Source organism: Grampus griseus (assembly GCF_964374135.1).
Source record: "Grampus griseus genome assembly, chromosome: 5".
NCBI classification, from domain to species: Eukaryota; Metazoa; Chordata; class Mammalia; order Artiodactyla; family Delphinidae; genus Grampus; species Grampus griseus.
This window is the reverse complement of record NC_138998.1, coordinates 77,520,349-77,534,022: the sequence shown is the minus strand read 5'-3', so window position 1 is coordinate 77,534,022 and position 13,674 is coordinate 77,520,349. Positions and strand designations below refer to the sequence as shown.

The window sequence follows — 13,674 nt, the reverse complement described above, 5'->3', positions numbered from 1 at the left end:
AATTTTGTTTGTACTTAATTTTTGTCTTACTTGCTGACTTTACAGCCACGCTGTTCCTTTGTATAATATGAGATTTGGCTCTACTTGAGAGAACTGTCAGAAACTTAATTGGGGATTCTCTTTGCCTCCTGAAGAAAAGAATTAGAAAACTTACTGTGGTTCAAATACCTTCTCAACCTTCCAAAGCTAGTATATAATAAATGTTTAATTTTTAGCCTGACCAAGAATCCTATAGAGGTATAGGCAACCATCCTTTATTTTTTCTAATGAAAGATGGAGTCCTATTATTAAGCAGTCAGGTCTATTTATTAATCTAAAACAAACAAGTATGACCACTGTAACTCTAAGAGAGAAATTGGAGAATTTGAGATGTAACCCATTGAGGAGTCAAGCAGATTCTCAAAGAATGAACAGTGACTTTGGATAGAATGATTTATGGCCCTTTGTGAGATGAGTGGGGAAGTAAATGGTTAAATGAGTGTGTCTGCCAGATGGGTTCCTAACCCCAGAGTGTGGGAGAGAAGGATGTATGGGGTTGGATTAGGATCCCAGGTGAGACTCAGACAGGTAAAGATGGGGTCCACAGGTTGGCTGTGCAAACTGTGTCCAGCACAGGTCCCTGATCTGCTGAAGGGGAAAGGGGCAGTGTCTCAGCAGAGGACTGTGCCTGCAGGGTTGGGGGTTGGGCTGCCTTTTCCCATAGGCTCAAAGGCAATATATAGGCCAGTGGTAGACCAGGGAGGATGTCTGCTTCATGCACTAAACTTCACACAAGTTTAAGGGTCAGTTATTTAAACAGGATGTCTTGGCTTCAAAATGACTGTGAGATGGGTGATACTGTATGTTGCTAAGTCACATATTTTTCCACTCTTAAGTCTTCTCCTCCTGTCCCTGTTGGAGAGGGGTGAGTAGCACTCAAGCAGACACTTGGTTCTCTGAGATTTCCATAATTAGGGAAAAGATGGAGCAGGGCAGGAAAACAAAAGTGACTCTAAATTATTCTGTCTTGTTCTACAAAAAGTCTAAGCATTTGAGGGAAGAGGATTAGCAGGTATATAGACCAAACATCTTGGCAAACCAAGAGGAAACAGAAGATTTCCTTGGGCTGTGGGAAGGAGTTGTGGAAGGAGAGGAGAGTGGAGGGAAGGGGAGGGAGAGAGACTGATCAATTTGTGTGAACTTTGAATACAGAGGAGACCCTTGAGCCCATGTCTTAGTAACTCCCAGAAGGAAGAAATGGTTGTGTGGCATGTCTGGGACAACAGAACTAGAAATGTCTTGTAGATGATTCCATGCCCAGGCCTGACACGATAGCAGCAGAACAATGGGCATCTCAACACTACCAAGTGAAAGAGGACCAACCAGCATGGCCCAACCCCCAGTCCTACTTTGGCATTGTTTAAAACAAGAGATTCTCAGGGAAGACTGAGATGAAGTTGTTTTCTGCCAATTTGGCAGATGGAGACCTCAGAATTTAAAAAAATACAAAATGAAAAAAAAATTACCTGAATATAAATTCTGAGATTTACATGTACTATCACTGCCCTTAAGTGAATATATCAAAATGGCTGTATCAGAGTCATGGTTCTTGCCTACTGTGTTCCAGGCACTGGGTGAAGCATGGTCACCACCTGTTCTGTCAAGTAAATTTCACAAAACAGCACTGCATGGCAGATGTCATGATTATCCCAGTTTACAGGTGAAACACTGTAGCTCAAAGACACAGTGACAAGTGGAGGGCCAGGGATGCAAACCCAGGTCTGTTTTCCTTCCTGCATTATGCTGTAGTTATCAGTGACATGTACCTAAACTCAGGGACAAAGGGAATACACTGGGGTGCTCAAAAGGTAAAGAAAAAAAAAAAAGGAGCTTAGTCCATTATAGCAATGGGTCTGTCTTGTTACTGAAAGTAGAGTACATAAATAATACTGATATGCAGAGGGAAAGCCTGTCACTAGATCAAAAGAAGGAAACTCTTAGGCAAGGAATGGAAGTTTCTAGGTGACACTAGACTTACAGAAACCAGGTCAGACAACAAGCCTCTCTTCTCCATATCAGAGGCCTCTTTTCAGAGGCATAAGTATTGAATGTGTTTTCAATATGCTGTGGTGAGTTTCGATTAAAACCAACCAACCAACCTACGGATGTGTAGATGTATTTTCACCAGCCTATATAATTTCCATTCATTCAACTCACTGGAGCACTCCTAAAGCCATTAGGCTAGAAAAATGAAAGCTTATACACACACACACACACACACACACACACACACACACACACACACACACGTGCACAGGCATGGTCGATCAATTCCAAAATTCCTACCCAAGTTTAAGCAAAAGAACAGATACACTTTAGCATTTATTTTAAAAATCTGTCTAATTCCTCAAAGACCCAGGTTAGACTTAAATGTTTATATTTAAGGCTTTGGATACGTGCTATTCTCCAATTCACAGGACCAGGTTACCTGGTTAGGGTCAGGATCAACTTCATCCCAGTTGTGAGTGACATGGCCTTGGTCAATGGATTCAAAAGGCTTGTGAGAAACCGAAGGTAGAATCCTATATAGCCAGCTGGGGGGAAACAAGGACACATAAGCCTTAAGGTGATGTTATGAGCCACAGACTGGCTCAGGAAATACCATTAGGAAGATGCTCAAGTCAACAATGATCTGTGGGCTTTAATGTGAGAAGCAATGACACAGCATCATTTCTTAATAGCCACTGCTGCCCATAGCCCTGGCCTCTTCTCACCTTTCCACACGATCCATCACTCTTTAAATTGAGCCTCTAGCCCTTGGTTATTTCCATACTGACAAAAAAAGAATTGCCTTTCCCAATGACAATTATAAAGGAAGGGAAAGTACCTTGAGGGATATCTGTGCAGGCAAATCCACAGAAAAACATTAGCTTATGTACATATTGGATACTAATCCTTGCTCTGGCTCTGGAAAGTGAGGACAAGGAGTCCTACACAGATTGAGACAATATGGGTGGTTTCTTTGTCATTTTTGAAATATAAATCAATTTTCTTCTTTAAAATTATAGAAGTAATTCATGCCAGTGATAAAAATAATTCAAGTAATTTAAAAAGTCTCAAAAGGTAGACTTAGATGGCTTTCTCCTCCAGTTTCTTCAGAGCCAATCCTCAGAGACATCAGAACTTAACAATTTTCTTGTACATTCTCTAAGATATTTCCAATGCATAATAAGAAAAATTGCCAAATTGTTGTACCACTTTATTCTCACAACACTAATGTGTGAGAGTGCCTGATCACCCACATCTTTACAAATAGGGGGTATTATTACTAATTTTGGCCTTGTAGGTAAAAAATACTATCTCATTTTTATTTTGTATTACCATTATTATGAGTAAGGTTGAGAATCTGTATGTTTATTGGCCCCTTGGAATTTTTCTATAAATTACTTGCCCAAGTCCTTTACCATTTTTCTATTGGGCTGTCTTTTTTTTTTTTTTTTTTTGCAGTACGCGGGCCTCTCACTGTTGCGGTCTCCCCCGTTGCGGAGCACAGGCTCCGGACGCGCAGGCTCAGCGGCCATGGCTCATGGGCCCAGCCGCTCTGCGGCATGTGGGATCTCCCCGGACCGGGGCACGAACCCGTGTCCCCTGCATCGGCAGGCGGACTCTCAACCACTGCGCCACCAAGGAAGCCCTGGGTTGTCTTTTTGATGTTAATTTGTAAGATGTTTAGGAAATTAACATATCTAAAATTATAAGAGCATCCATCTTTACTTTCTTATAGTACATTTCTGGCTTTGTTTCAGGAAGAGAAGACTCTGATGAAGGAACCCTGAAGGACACCAGGAGGAGAACCATCCAGAAGTTGAGAGGGACACTGAACCTCACTAAGAGGGACCCAAGTCCTTTCAGAGGCTGTTACCTTGACAGGGTACAGCAGGAAGAGGAATACCACTTGGGGCAATGGAAGACCAGACCTGCTTGAACAAGCTCTGGCCCTTTAAGCCCCAGGACAGTCTACTTCAGGGGGTGGAATTGACCTGGCCCTACACTGAGCCATTTGGGAGATTAAAGGGCTAGCTAGATTTGTTCAGTTTTCTTTTGATTCCTCTAGCTCTAGGTGAGGTAATCTCAGACATTGGACTTTGGCCCATGAATTAACTAGGCCTCTCTAGGTTCTATACGGAATTGAGAACATGTGTGTGTGTATTTTAGAACCGGCTGTGTGATCCTGGGCAAGTTACAAGACTTTCTTGTTCGTTTTTTTTTTTTGGTCACCCTGCCTGGCTTGTGAGATCTTAGTTCCCTAACCAGGGACCAAACCCAGGCTCTCAGTAGTGAAAGCTCAGAGTCCTAACCACTGGACCGCCAGGGAATTCCCAAAACTTTCTTGATCCTATGTTCCTCATCCTTATCCCCTAGGATTGTTGTGAGGATTCAGAGTTTATGTACCTAGAATGCCTGGCACACAGTAGGTGCTCAATTACTAGATGTGTGTTGAATTGTCTGTCTACCCCTAATCATCTGGGTTTTTATGATGGTCCAGATTTCCTACATTCTCTGTGCTGGCTCTCACCTTCTCAGGACCTAAGGGATCAGCTAACTAATCAGATAAAAATCAACCCCTGATAGATATACTCTCTGATAGTTTGTGGGTGGGGGGCGGGGAGTTCCTGAACTCTGTGGCTTAAATGAGTAGTGACTAAATGTAGGAATTTCAGGCTTTCTCATCTATGGATGGGGCTGGTTCCATCTTCCCACTGGGGATTTTAAGCATTTTCACAATTCTTGTGGATACCTTTGAAGAGTTCTAAACAGATGGGTGAACCATGCCTAGTGTCCCTTGTTTTTTGGCTGAGTTTATAAAACTCCCCAGGCAGCACTACACTGCCCTGGACAGAGATTTAATTCTGATTCAGGGAATGGTGCCAGCATCTTAATGAAATGCCAACAGCTCCTTTTCAGCCTCCTGGAACAGAGCTCTGCTCCTGCTGACTGAAGATATTGCTGAATAATGGGGGCAGGCAGCAGAATCCGGAGTCCAGGTGTCCAGTTAGTGAATGGGTCATAAAGTCAAGAACATAGTCATGGAGGCCAGGCTGTCATAAATTAGAATTGACAGGAATTGTCTGTGTGCTTACCTTACCTTGGCTATCTGGGCTTGCAGAGAGAGAGAGAGATGATTAAATAGTGATAGAATTAATCTTGATTTGACAAGTATGGGAAACTATCTCTTCCCCCTCCATGTACAGATCTATCGAGAGGGAAGCAATATTGATATTGACATGGTAGCATAGCACCTGCCACTCAGTTTTCCGACAGCCTTCTAGGGATACACTGTATTGGAGGAAGACACTCTGCTACTGTGGCAATAATGATGATGATAATAATTAATGTTAATTGAGCACTCACCATGTACCCGGCAATGTGCTAAGCACCTTACATATGTTCTTTCCCTTAATCCTCATCACAACTATGAGATAAGTACTATTATTATCTCTTTTACAAATGAGAAACCAGAAGGCTCTTGGAGGGTACATGACCTGCCCAAGGTCACACAGCTGGAAAGAGAAGGAACCAGGATTTAAACTCAGGAGGCCTGCCTCCAGAGTGGGCACGATTAACCCCTAAGGGAAACAACCTATCATTTGTGTGGTCCATGGTGCTTTTGTTCTCACTATCTCATTTACTTCTCAGGAGGACTCGCTGGAGACAAACCCAATCACCTTCCACTAAGCAGTACAAGACTGCCTGCCCTCCTCCCCCTAACTCCAATATAAGCAGCAGCCCTCTACACAGGTGTTCTATTCTGAAATTCCCATAATTAGACACTGCTTGTTTAAGTCACAACACTCAACTGCTTCCCTAAACAACAACAGGTACTGCAACCAACCTGCCCCATAGGAGTTAACCAAGAGACTGAGTTCATTGACCTGGCTTGTAGGATTAGAGCAAACATGGATCATGACATGTTGTGCTAATGAATGTGCTGGTTTCCAGCAAAGACAAATTCCGAGGAGAAAAATCCTTATTAATTCAAACCACCAGGGGCCATAATACATGACCTTTCATCTAACCCAAGCTTGGATTATCCAATGTTTTCATCCAAAGAACATAATACTTCTAGTCAGCTGAGGAAGATATTGCACTGAATCTTCTATAATTTTGAGTTAATCATTATAAAAAAAACTCCCAAGTAAATCAAAATTCGGAACTCAACTGCACAATCCCAGGGGAAGGCCAGACTGTGAGGAAGACTTTCTTCTGAGTACAAGCAACAAGTTGTAAATGGAACTAGACGTGTCTGTTTTCTAGGCTCTGTGCAGCTGCTCTCTCCCCTTCTTCTATCAGTCACTTGATTCTAGCTGGAGATGAGGTTCATCCTCCCCTCACTATGACCCGGAGCACAGCCTGTAAGAAGCAGGATCTTGGGCAACCCTGGGAGGCTGTGGCCCAGGTATAGGAGGCAGCACTAAATACTAGTCATAGCTCCCATAGACCGCAGGTCAGAATTAACCTAATCCTTTTACCTCCTTTTATTGCTGCTCCGTGGACAAGTGAAAGCTGATCCTGAGAGCTGCTCAGCATACAGATTGTAAGGGCAAACTTGAGGATTATTCTAAAACAAAGGAGGCAATAAATGACATCACTTCATCAGAAAAGCATTCCACCTTCCCATCAAACAACTCAGTGGGGGAATTCTGTCTTGGATGGCGATGCTCTGAGCCACTCACTGCACATGACCATCTCCAACCCATACGTCCTTCTTGTAATAATGTTTTAGGTGACTTTCCTCCTTGATTAGAAAAGTAGTACATGCTTATTGTAGAAAATTTATAAACTATAACCCATTATCTCACCATCCAGAAATAACCCAATGTTGACATATGAGTATATTTCCTTCCATTCTTATCCTCCAAAATGGGAACGCTATGATATGTGTAGTCCTGTTAATAATTAGCACTTAAAAAAAAGAGGAAACACTATATCATGAGCATTTTTTCATGCCATGAAATATTCTTAAAAATTTTTGACAAAATTTTTGTTTGCCATATTTTTGCTATTTTAACCAACACTAGTATGAACATGTTTGTGCACACATTTTTTTTTTTTTTAACAAGGACTGATTATTTTCTCATCATTGCCATATCTTATGCTGTTCAAGGGAACTTTAAGGAAGTCCCTTAACCCCGGACCTAGGGGATCTTCTTGAAAGCCTTAAATTTAATGTTACTTTTCTGGGACTAAGTGCTTTGCCATAGGTAACCATTATCCAACTTTAACTTTGTATTGTCATTGTTCTGCATCCCAATTGTCTTAATGATTTGTGAAACTCCTAGACAGTTCACAGGCTAATTTTCAAGATGGTGGGTAGAAGCACTTGGCCTGAAAGCTGGTCATTCATTTCTATAATTCAGAGTTCTCCAAGCTGATATTCTATTCACTCATACCTGTCCTTCTGGCAGGGCACCTGGGCAGCGAGGATCCTCTGAGGCACACTCATTACCGAATCCAGAAATGTACTGCATGTGACAAAGACACAAAGGCCACCATTAATGGGATTTAAAGAGTATTTTGCTATTTTGACTGTCTATGAAGGTAAGAATTTCTTTATGACATATGTTTGTGTATCACATTCTATACATAACATCTTTGCTATGTCTTGGCATGTGAACCATTTAGGAAAGATAATTTCTCTGTGTGAATTTTAAAGACCACCAATTAATTGGGAGAAGAGTGCTGGATATTACATGGACTTTCCATCCTTAGCTGTACTTAGTTGATTTATGGGCTTATTCTTAATTATCCCACTCCAAGAACAGGTTCTTTAATTCTGGACCCATCAGGGAGTTCCTGAGAGGGGAGATGGCTCAGGCATCACCTCAACTCCAGGTTAGTAAGATCTGGCTGGCCTGGCTTGCAACCTCCCTGAGGTTGGAGCTCCACTTCCCCTTCATATGATGAAACAAGTAGCTGTAAAGAGTGTGTGGATCCAATCTGACAGCAAAACCCTTGAGAAAAAGCCCTCCAACCAGCCTCGCTGCAGGCAAAAACCTATATCATCTGGCTCATCTATGGAGCACTTGTAAATATATTTGCATCTATGTGGATGTAGGAAAACAAGTTTTGAAGATATGCGTGGCTTTCAGGAGAATAGCCAGATCTGTCCTCAGTGGCACAATGGAGTTCATTCTGATTGTCATCAATTTACTTTTCATCCAGAGGAAAAAAAGGGAGTTTCTCAATAAAGTAAAGTGTGCGGAGCCCCTAAAACTTATTTTGACAACACTTAAACACATCTGTGAGTTCTTGTTCACTGTCTGGCTTCTCTGCTAGTTTATAAGCTCCATGAAGGATGGAACTATGGCATCTTGTTTACCTCTATATGCCTTGTGCCCGGTTTATAGAAGGTACTCAGTAGATATCTACTGTTTGATTTAGTTTTTCCCTTACAGCCTGTTCTATTCTATTTATTTATTTATTTATTTTTGGCTGGGTTGGGTCTTCATTGCTGTGCATGGGCTTTCTCTAGTTGTGGAGAGTTGGGGCTACCCTTAGTTGTGGTGCGCGGACTTCTCGTTGCAGTGGCCTCTCGCTGTGGAGCACGGGCTCTAGAGCTCAGGCTCAGTAGCTGTGGCGCACGGGCTTAGTTGCTCCGCGGCATGTGGGATCTTCCCTGACCAGGGCTCGAACCCCTGTCCCATGCATTGGCAGGCAGATTCTTAACCACTGCGCCACCAGGGAAGTCCCCCTTAGAGCCTATTCTAACACGAGTGTATGTATCCTGATCTAAGTAGGGTTAGAACCCCCTTTTCTCTAACTTAAACATCAAAAAAAAGGCCATTTTCTTCCCATAGTTGTTCCTCATAAATGTATCAATACTTAATTTTAGCCCACGATAATGAAAGTGCAACGTCACTCAGTGAGTGAAATGCCACCATCTGAGTACATGTCTTTAAGAGATATAAGAAGGAAGTAAGTGGGTGGAGGATAAACCCTCCAGAATTCTCAGCAGCTTGGAGCAGGATGAGATTGATGTAACACACCTGGATGTGGGAGCAATGATCAGGGCAACAGCCGCCCATATTTGGAAGGAATATCAAATGTGAAATGTTATGACCTAGAAAGCAATGGAAGTGAAATTATTCTTTTTTGCCTCCAGACACAATATTTTTTTATATTTGAAAATCTATCAGCACTAAAAACAGTGTGTTATATTACACAGAGATTGGTTAACAGCAGCATGCAATTTGGAATGATTTCCTTGGGGAAAGGGCAGAGACCATCCAGCATTCTGACTCTCCACTGAATACAATTTTCTTCTCTCTAATGAACCTCATGCTCACCATCAAGAGGATTGAATCTGAGCTGCTGAGAAATGGTATTGACCCGAAATTATCTTCAGTTCTGTGGAATGGAATTGCAGACCAATCTTGCCTGAAGCCACTGAGTACCTCAGTGGCTTCACTTTGTTCAACTGCAGCGTTGTTTCCCTCTGCAAAGGGAGGCAAGAAGGTCTGAGGCTGAGCTTTCTGGCAGGGGTGGGTGGGTTTACTCATTAACCTTCCCCATTCTTTGCAACTGCTGGCCTCAGAACAGAGTCCAGGGTTATTTGTACGTTGGGAACAAAGGAAAAGAGACTTACTATATGTACTTTTAAAGCATATGCTTCAGACTGCTTTAAAAAGTAGAAAAGAAAGTAGAAAGAACAGCTGGTGCTTTGGAAGGGAGCCATCCAGCTCAGAGAGAGGTGTGAGTTCTGAATCGGTTTCTCAATCTTAGCTGAGGTGCACTGGCTGAAGAGGGGGATGAAAACTGCTGAGTCATTCTCAAACCAGTTGGTTTTTCTAATCCCCTGAGAGAAAAATTACAGATGAGTTTGTTAGAGTTTTAAAATATCATGTGCCTTACTGCTGAAGGTATCAGAATCAAGGAAGCAGTATTCTGCAGCTGCTTTCCCAAGGCTTTGAGATCAAGGACAGAATCTGAACTCTGCTTGTATCAGCTGTGAAAATCCAAGCTTTCAACTCCAGCTGGTTCAGTGACTATACAAATATACCTTATGCCGAAAAATTAAAAATAAAAACGTCTGACATTAAGCAAGTGTGTTTGTATGCTTTCTTCAATCCAGATTTCTGAATAATTTGCTCCCACATAGAAACAATTTTGTTTCCTTCCAAGAGAATTATACACATCCTTTCTAAATGAAAGAACAAATTACTGAGGTCCATGTAACTTCAGTACCATCAGTTCTTTGGCAGCTCCCTAGTGTACAGCTTTCTAATTTTCACCTGGTCCCCAGGATATGATTTATTTGTCAGAGTAGCTTTATGAGGTGCTTTCTCCTGACTCTGATTCTGGGTAACACCCTGATGGGACGAGCAGATACTATACCTCACTTCCTTTTCCTGGGCATGAGGGAAAGAGAGAGAAGTCAGGGTAGAGATGGAACTATAGCTACCTTTTTCTCCTGTGCAAAGAGTCCAGTATTTCTAGTTAACCTTGATGGGAACATAGGATATAGATTGTTAGGGGAACTTGAAGATTATTGCAAGTAGGCTAAACTGCGGTAGGCTGAATAATAATGCCTCAAAGATATCTATGTCTTAATCCCTGGAACTTGTGAGTGTTCCCTTATATAGCAAAAGAGACTTTGCAGATGTGATTAAGTTAAGGATCTTGAGATGGGGAGATGTCCTGGATTCTTTGGGTGCGCCCTAAATGTAATCATAAATATTCGTAAGGGAGGGAGGTAGAGGAAGATTTGATTATAAAAGAGGAAAAGGTGATGTGATGATGGAAGCAGAGATGAGTGATGCACTTTGAAGATGGTGAAAGGGACCTTAAGTCAAGAAATGCAGGCAACTTCTAGAAGCTGGAAATGCAGGGAAATGGATTCTCCCCTTGAGTTTTCAAAAGGAACCAGCCAACACCTTGACTTTAAGCCCAGTGAAACTGATTTCAGACTTCTGACCTCCAGAACTGTAAGAAAATAAATTTGGTCATTTTAAGCCACTAAATTTGTGGTAATTTGTTACAACAGAAACAGGAAATGAATACAATAATTATGTAGACCGGGGGTCCCATCTCTGGCTAATTAGAATCACCCCCAAAGCTTGTTAAAAACAGACCCATACCTAGTGAATCAAAATATTTGGTGCTGGGGCCCGAAGTCTGCATGTTAAACAGCTCTCTTTTTTAGAAATGAAGAAATCAAGACTTGTAGAAGTGGACTTGTAGAAGACTTAAGAACATTGGGTGGTTCATTTAAAATTTAATTTTACTATTTTATCTTTTGAACTTTCTTCCCCCAGTTGTGCTGCTTTTATGTTAATGTGATTTCATTTGAGGCTTTGTGTTGACATATCCATTAAAAGGAAGAAATAAAAGCAGAGAAATATTTTTTTTAACTTATAGTGTGTATTGATTAGAGTGATGCAATCTGGCTTTCTGTGTTTGGATTTGTGATCTGTAGAGCTAACCTTTCCTTGCAGAGATTAGACAGCAGGCTGGGGAAAATGCCTTTGAAATTGAGAACAAAAAGCAGCATGCAATTTACGTTGGTGTGCTGGTGCTGTGCATAATAAGTTGCTCAAAAATTTCAGCAGGATAGGATTTTAGATATAATTTATTTATAAATGGTAAGGATGTTTCCACCCCTGCTGAACTTCCCCATAGCCTTTTCATCAGGAAATGAAGTTTTTATGCACTCCCCCTCTTCTAAGACTTCAACTACCACCATTGATATGATGACCTCCCATATCTATTCTCCTAGCTCTACCCCCTCCCCTGAGATCCAGATCCATACATCTGACCACATCCTGGGTATCTCATCTTGGCTGTCCCTGCAGCAACCCAAATTTAACTCTTGGATCCCAGAACGTGCAGGGCTTTCTGTGTGTGCTGTGCCTTTGCACTTGTTTCCTCTAGCCCCTTTTCAGTGAAGTCAATTTCTACGTCTCTCCTAAGACTCAGCTTAGGAACTGCCTCCTTCAAGGAGTTTCTCTGGGCTCCACCTAGTCCAGATTCAGTTTCTTTCCTATGTTAATTCGTGGCATCATGTATTAACATATAATATTTGCCGAATGAAAGAATGAGAATTCTTTCTCAGTCTTTCTAACTCTTGATCAGGCATAAAGAAGCAAACTCTTTTACTTCGGTGTTGAGTGGTTTTAGGACCCCTGTTAATTAGGGAGATGTTTGATTTTCAAACTCAGCATCAGTTGAAGGGCATTCAGAAAGTGCTCAAACCCTGGAAAGAAGCCTGGAGTCTGGCACACTTGGCTTGAGTCAAGATTCTGGGCAGTTCTACTCAGGTCCACATGCATGTGTTGGGCACTGATGCCAGCCTGGGGTGGACACTAGGCATAGTTTTAGACATTGGCCTTGAGGCACTCAGTCTAGCAGATGCTACTAAAGCTCCTTTTGGAGCCTGGGCATGGATTCAGACAAACCCATTTTCTAATCCAGTCTCTATTACCTATCAGCAGTGACCTTGGGCAAGTCACTTAATCTCTCTAAACTTTATTTTCCTTAATGGTAAAGTGGCTACCTCCAGATTTACTTTGAAGATTATGAGTTAATTCATTAGTACAACATAACCCACACATATTTTTCAATCGAAGATTAAATAATAAAAGGAATTATTTCCTAGAGGAAGTGCTAGGGTTTCTACTGGCCAAGCGCTGATTGTGAGCCTCAAAATAACTGAATAGATTAAACATGCCTAATTGGTTGGCTGGAGGCTGTCCAGGAAGCTGCAGCATCAGGAAGGTGTGGGAGAGTAGGGGCTGGCAAACAGACACAGTGAGAAACATGTCTGTCCATGGTGGAGGAGAGCCCTTATGACATCTACAGATTCCCAAGACAATATATGAAAAAAGCTAGGCAAGAGATGGACAGTTAGGCCGTCCTCTCTTTTCTTTATCATCCCCCAGCCCCAGCCATGCTTACGGACACCACGGCGAAGCCTCTGAACACAACAGCTTGGACGAGGGCCTCTCTAAGTTCTTTCTGACTCTGAAGCTCTGGAATTCTCAGAGACTTCCATGAGTTGTCGCTGAAGAAGCCACAGCGAAGTGGCCAGATAGTTTCTTACCTTCAACTCTGCCATTTTCCTTCTGCTGCAGGTGTGGCGATTTCAGGAAACCCAGGCTCAGAGAGGGTATGAAGTCAAAATGCTTCTGTTTCTCCTTCAAATCACCTCTGGATGTTGTTATTCTACTGCTTCACTGTGCTCGCTGGTCAGCTGGTCGCTCAAACTAGCCACAAGCGTTTCCTAACTGCTACACTAGGGAGAAAGTCCAGCATGCTTGTTTCCAAACTGCTTACACAACTGTCTTTGGTTTTGAAACCCGGGCTGTTTCTGAAGTTTGCAGAGGCCTGTCTCCTCTTCACCCGAGGTAAATGTTGACCAATGATTTGTTCCAGTTAAAAGAAAGAGGCTTATGACTAAAGGCAGAGAATTTAAAGCTCTCTGCGGAAGGAACTGTGGCAGTTAGGGCCTGCTGTGTGAGGTAGAGGCTTCTCCACTCAGTCCCGACTGAGGCTGGGAAGGAACAGGGTGGAGTGTTCACTCTCTGGAGAGCAGTGAGGAAATGATCCGTGCTGTGACACAGGCGTTTTCACGCAGCTACCTGAAGCAGGGACAGGGTCTGGACAGCTCTCCATACCTGCTCCCAGGGATGAGCTGGG

At 42.4% G+C, this 13,674-nt stretch overlaps 1 protein-coding gene across 1 annotated transcript in view; it reads right to left on the bottom strand.

The window, feature by feature from the left end:
- HGD (homogentisate 1,2-dioxygenase) overlaps positions 1-13,261 on the bottom strand; it is a 45,215-nt gene extending 31,954 nt beyond the window's left edge. Inside the window, exons 1-4 of the mRNA XM_082654366.1 lie at positions 13,079-13,261; positions 7,431-7,502; positions 6,510-6,598; positions 2,468-2,573 (exon numbers count right to left, since the gene is read on the bottom strand). Of these exons, the coding sequence (XP_082510492.1) occupies positions 2,468-2,573; positions 6,510-6,598; positions 7,431-7,502; positions 13,079-13,093 (282 nt within the window). The 5' untranslated portion in view covers positions 13,094-13,261. The remainder of the gene's footprint in view (positions 1-2,467; positions 2,574-6,509; positions 6,599-7,430; positions 7,503-13,078) is intronic.
- Between the last annotated feature and the right edge of the window lie 413 nt (positions 13,262-13,674).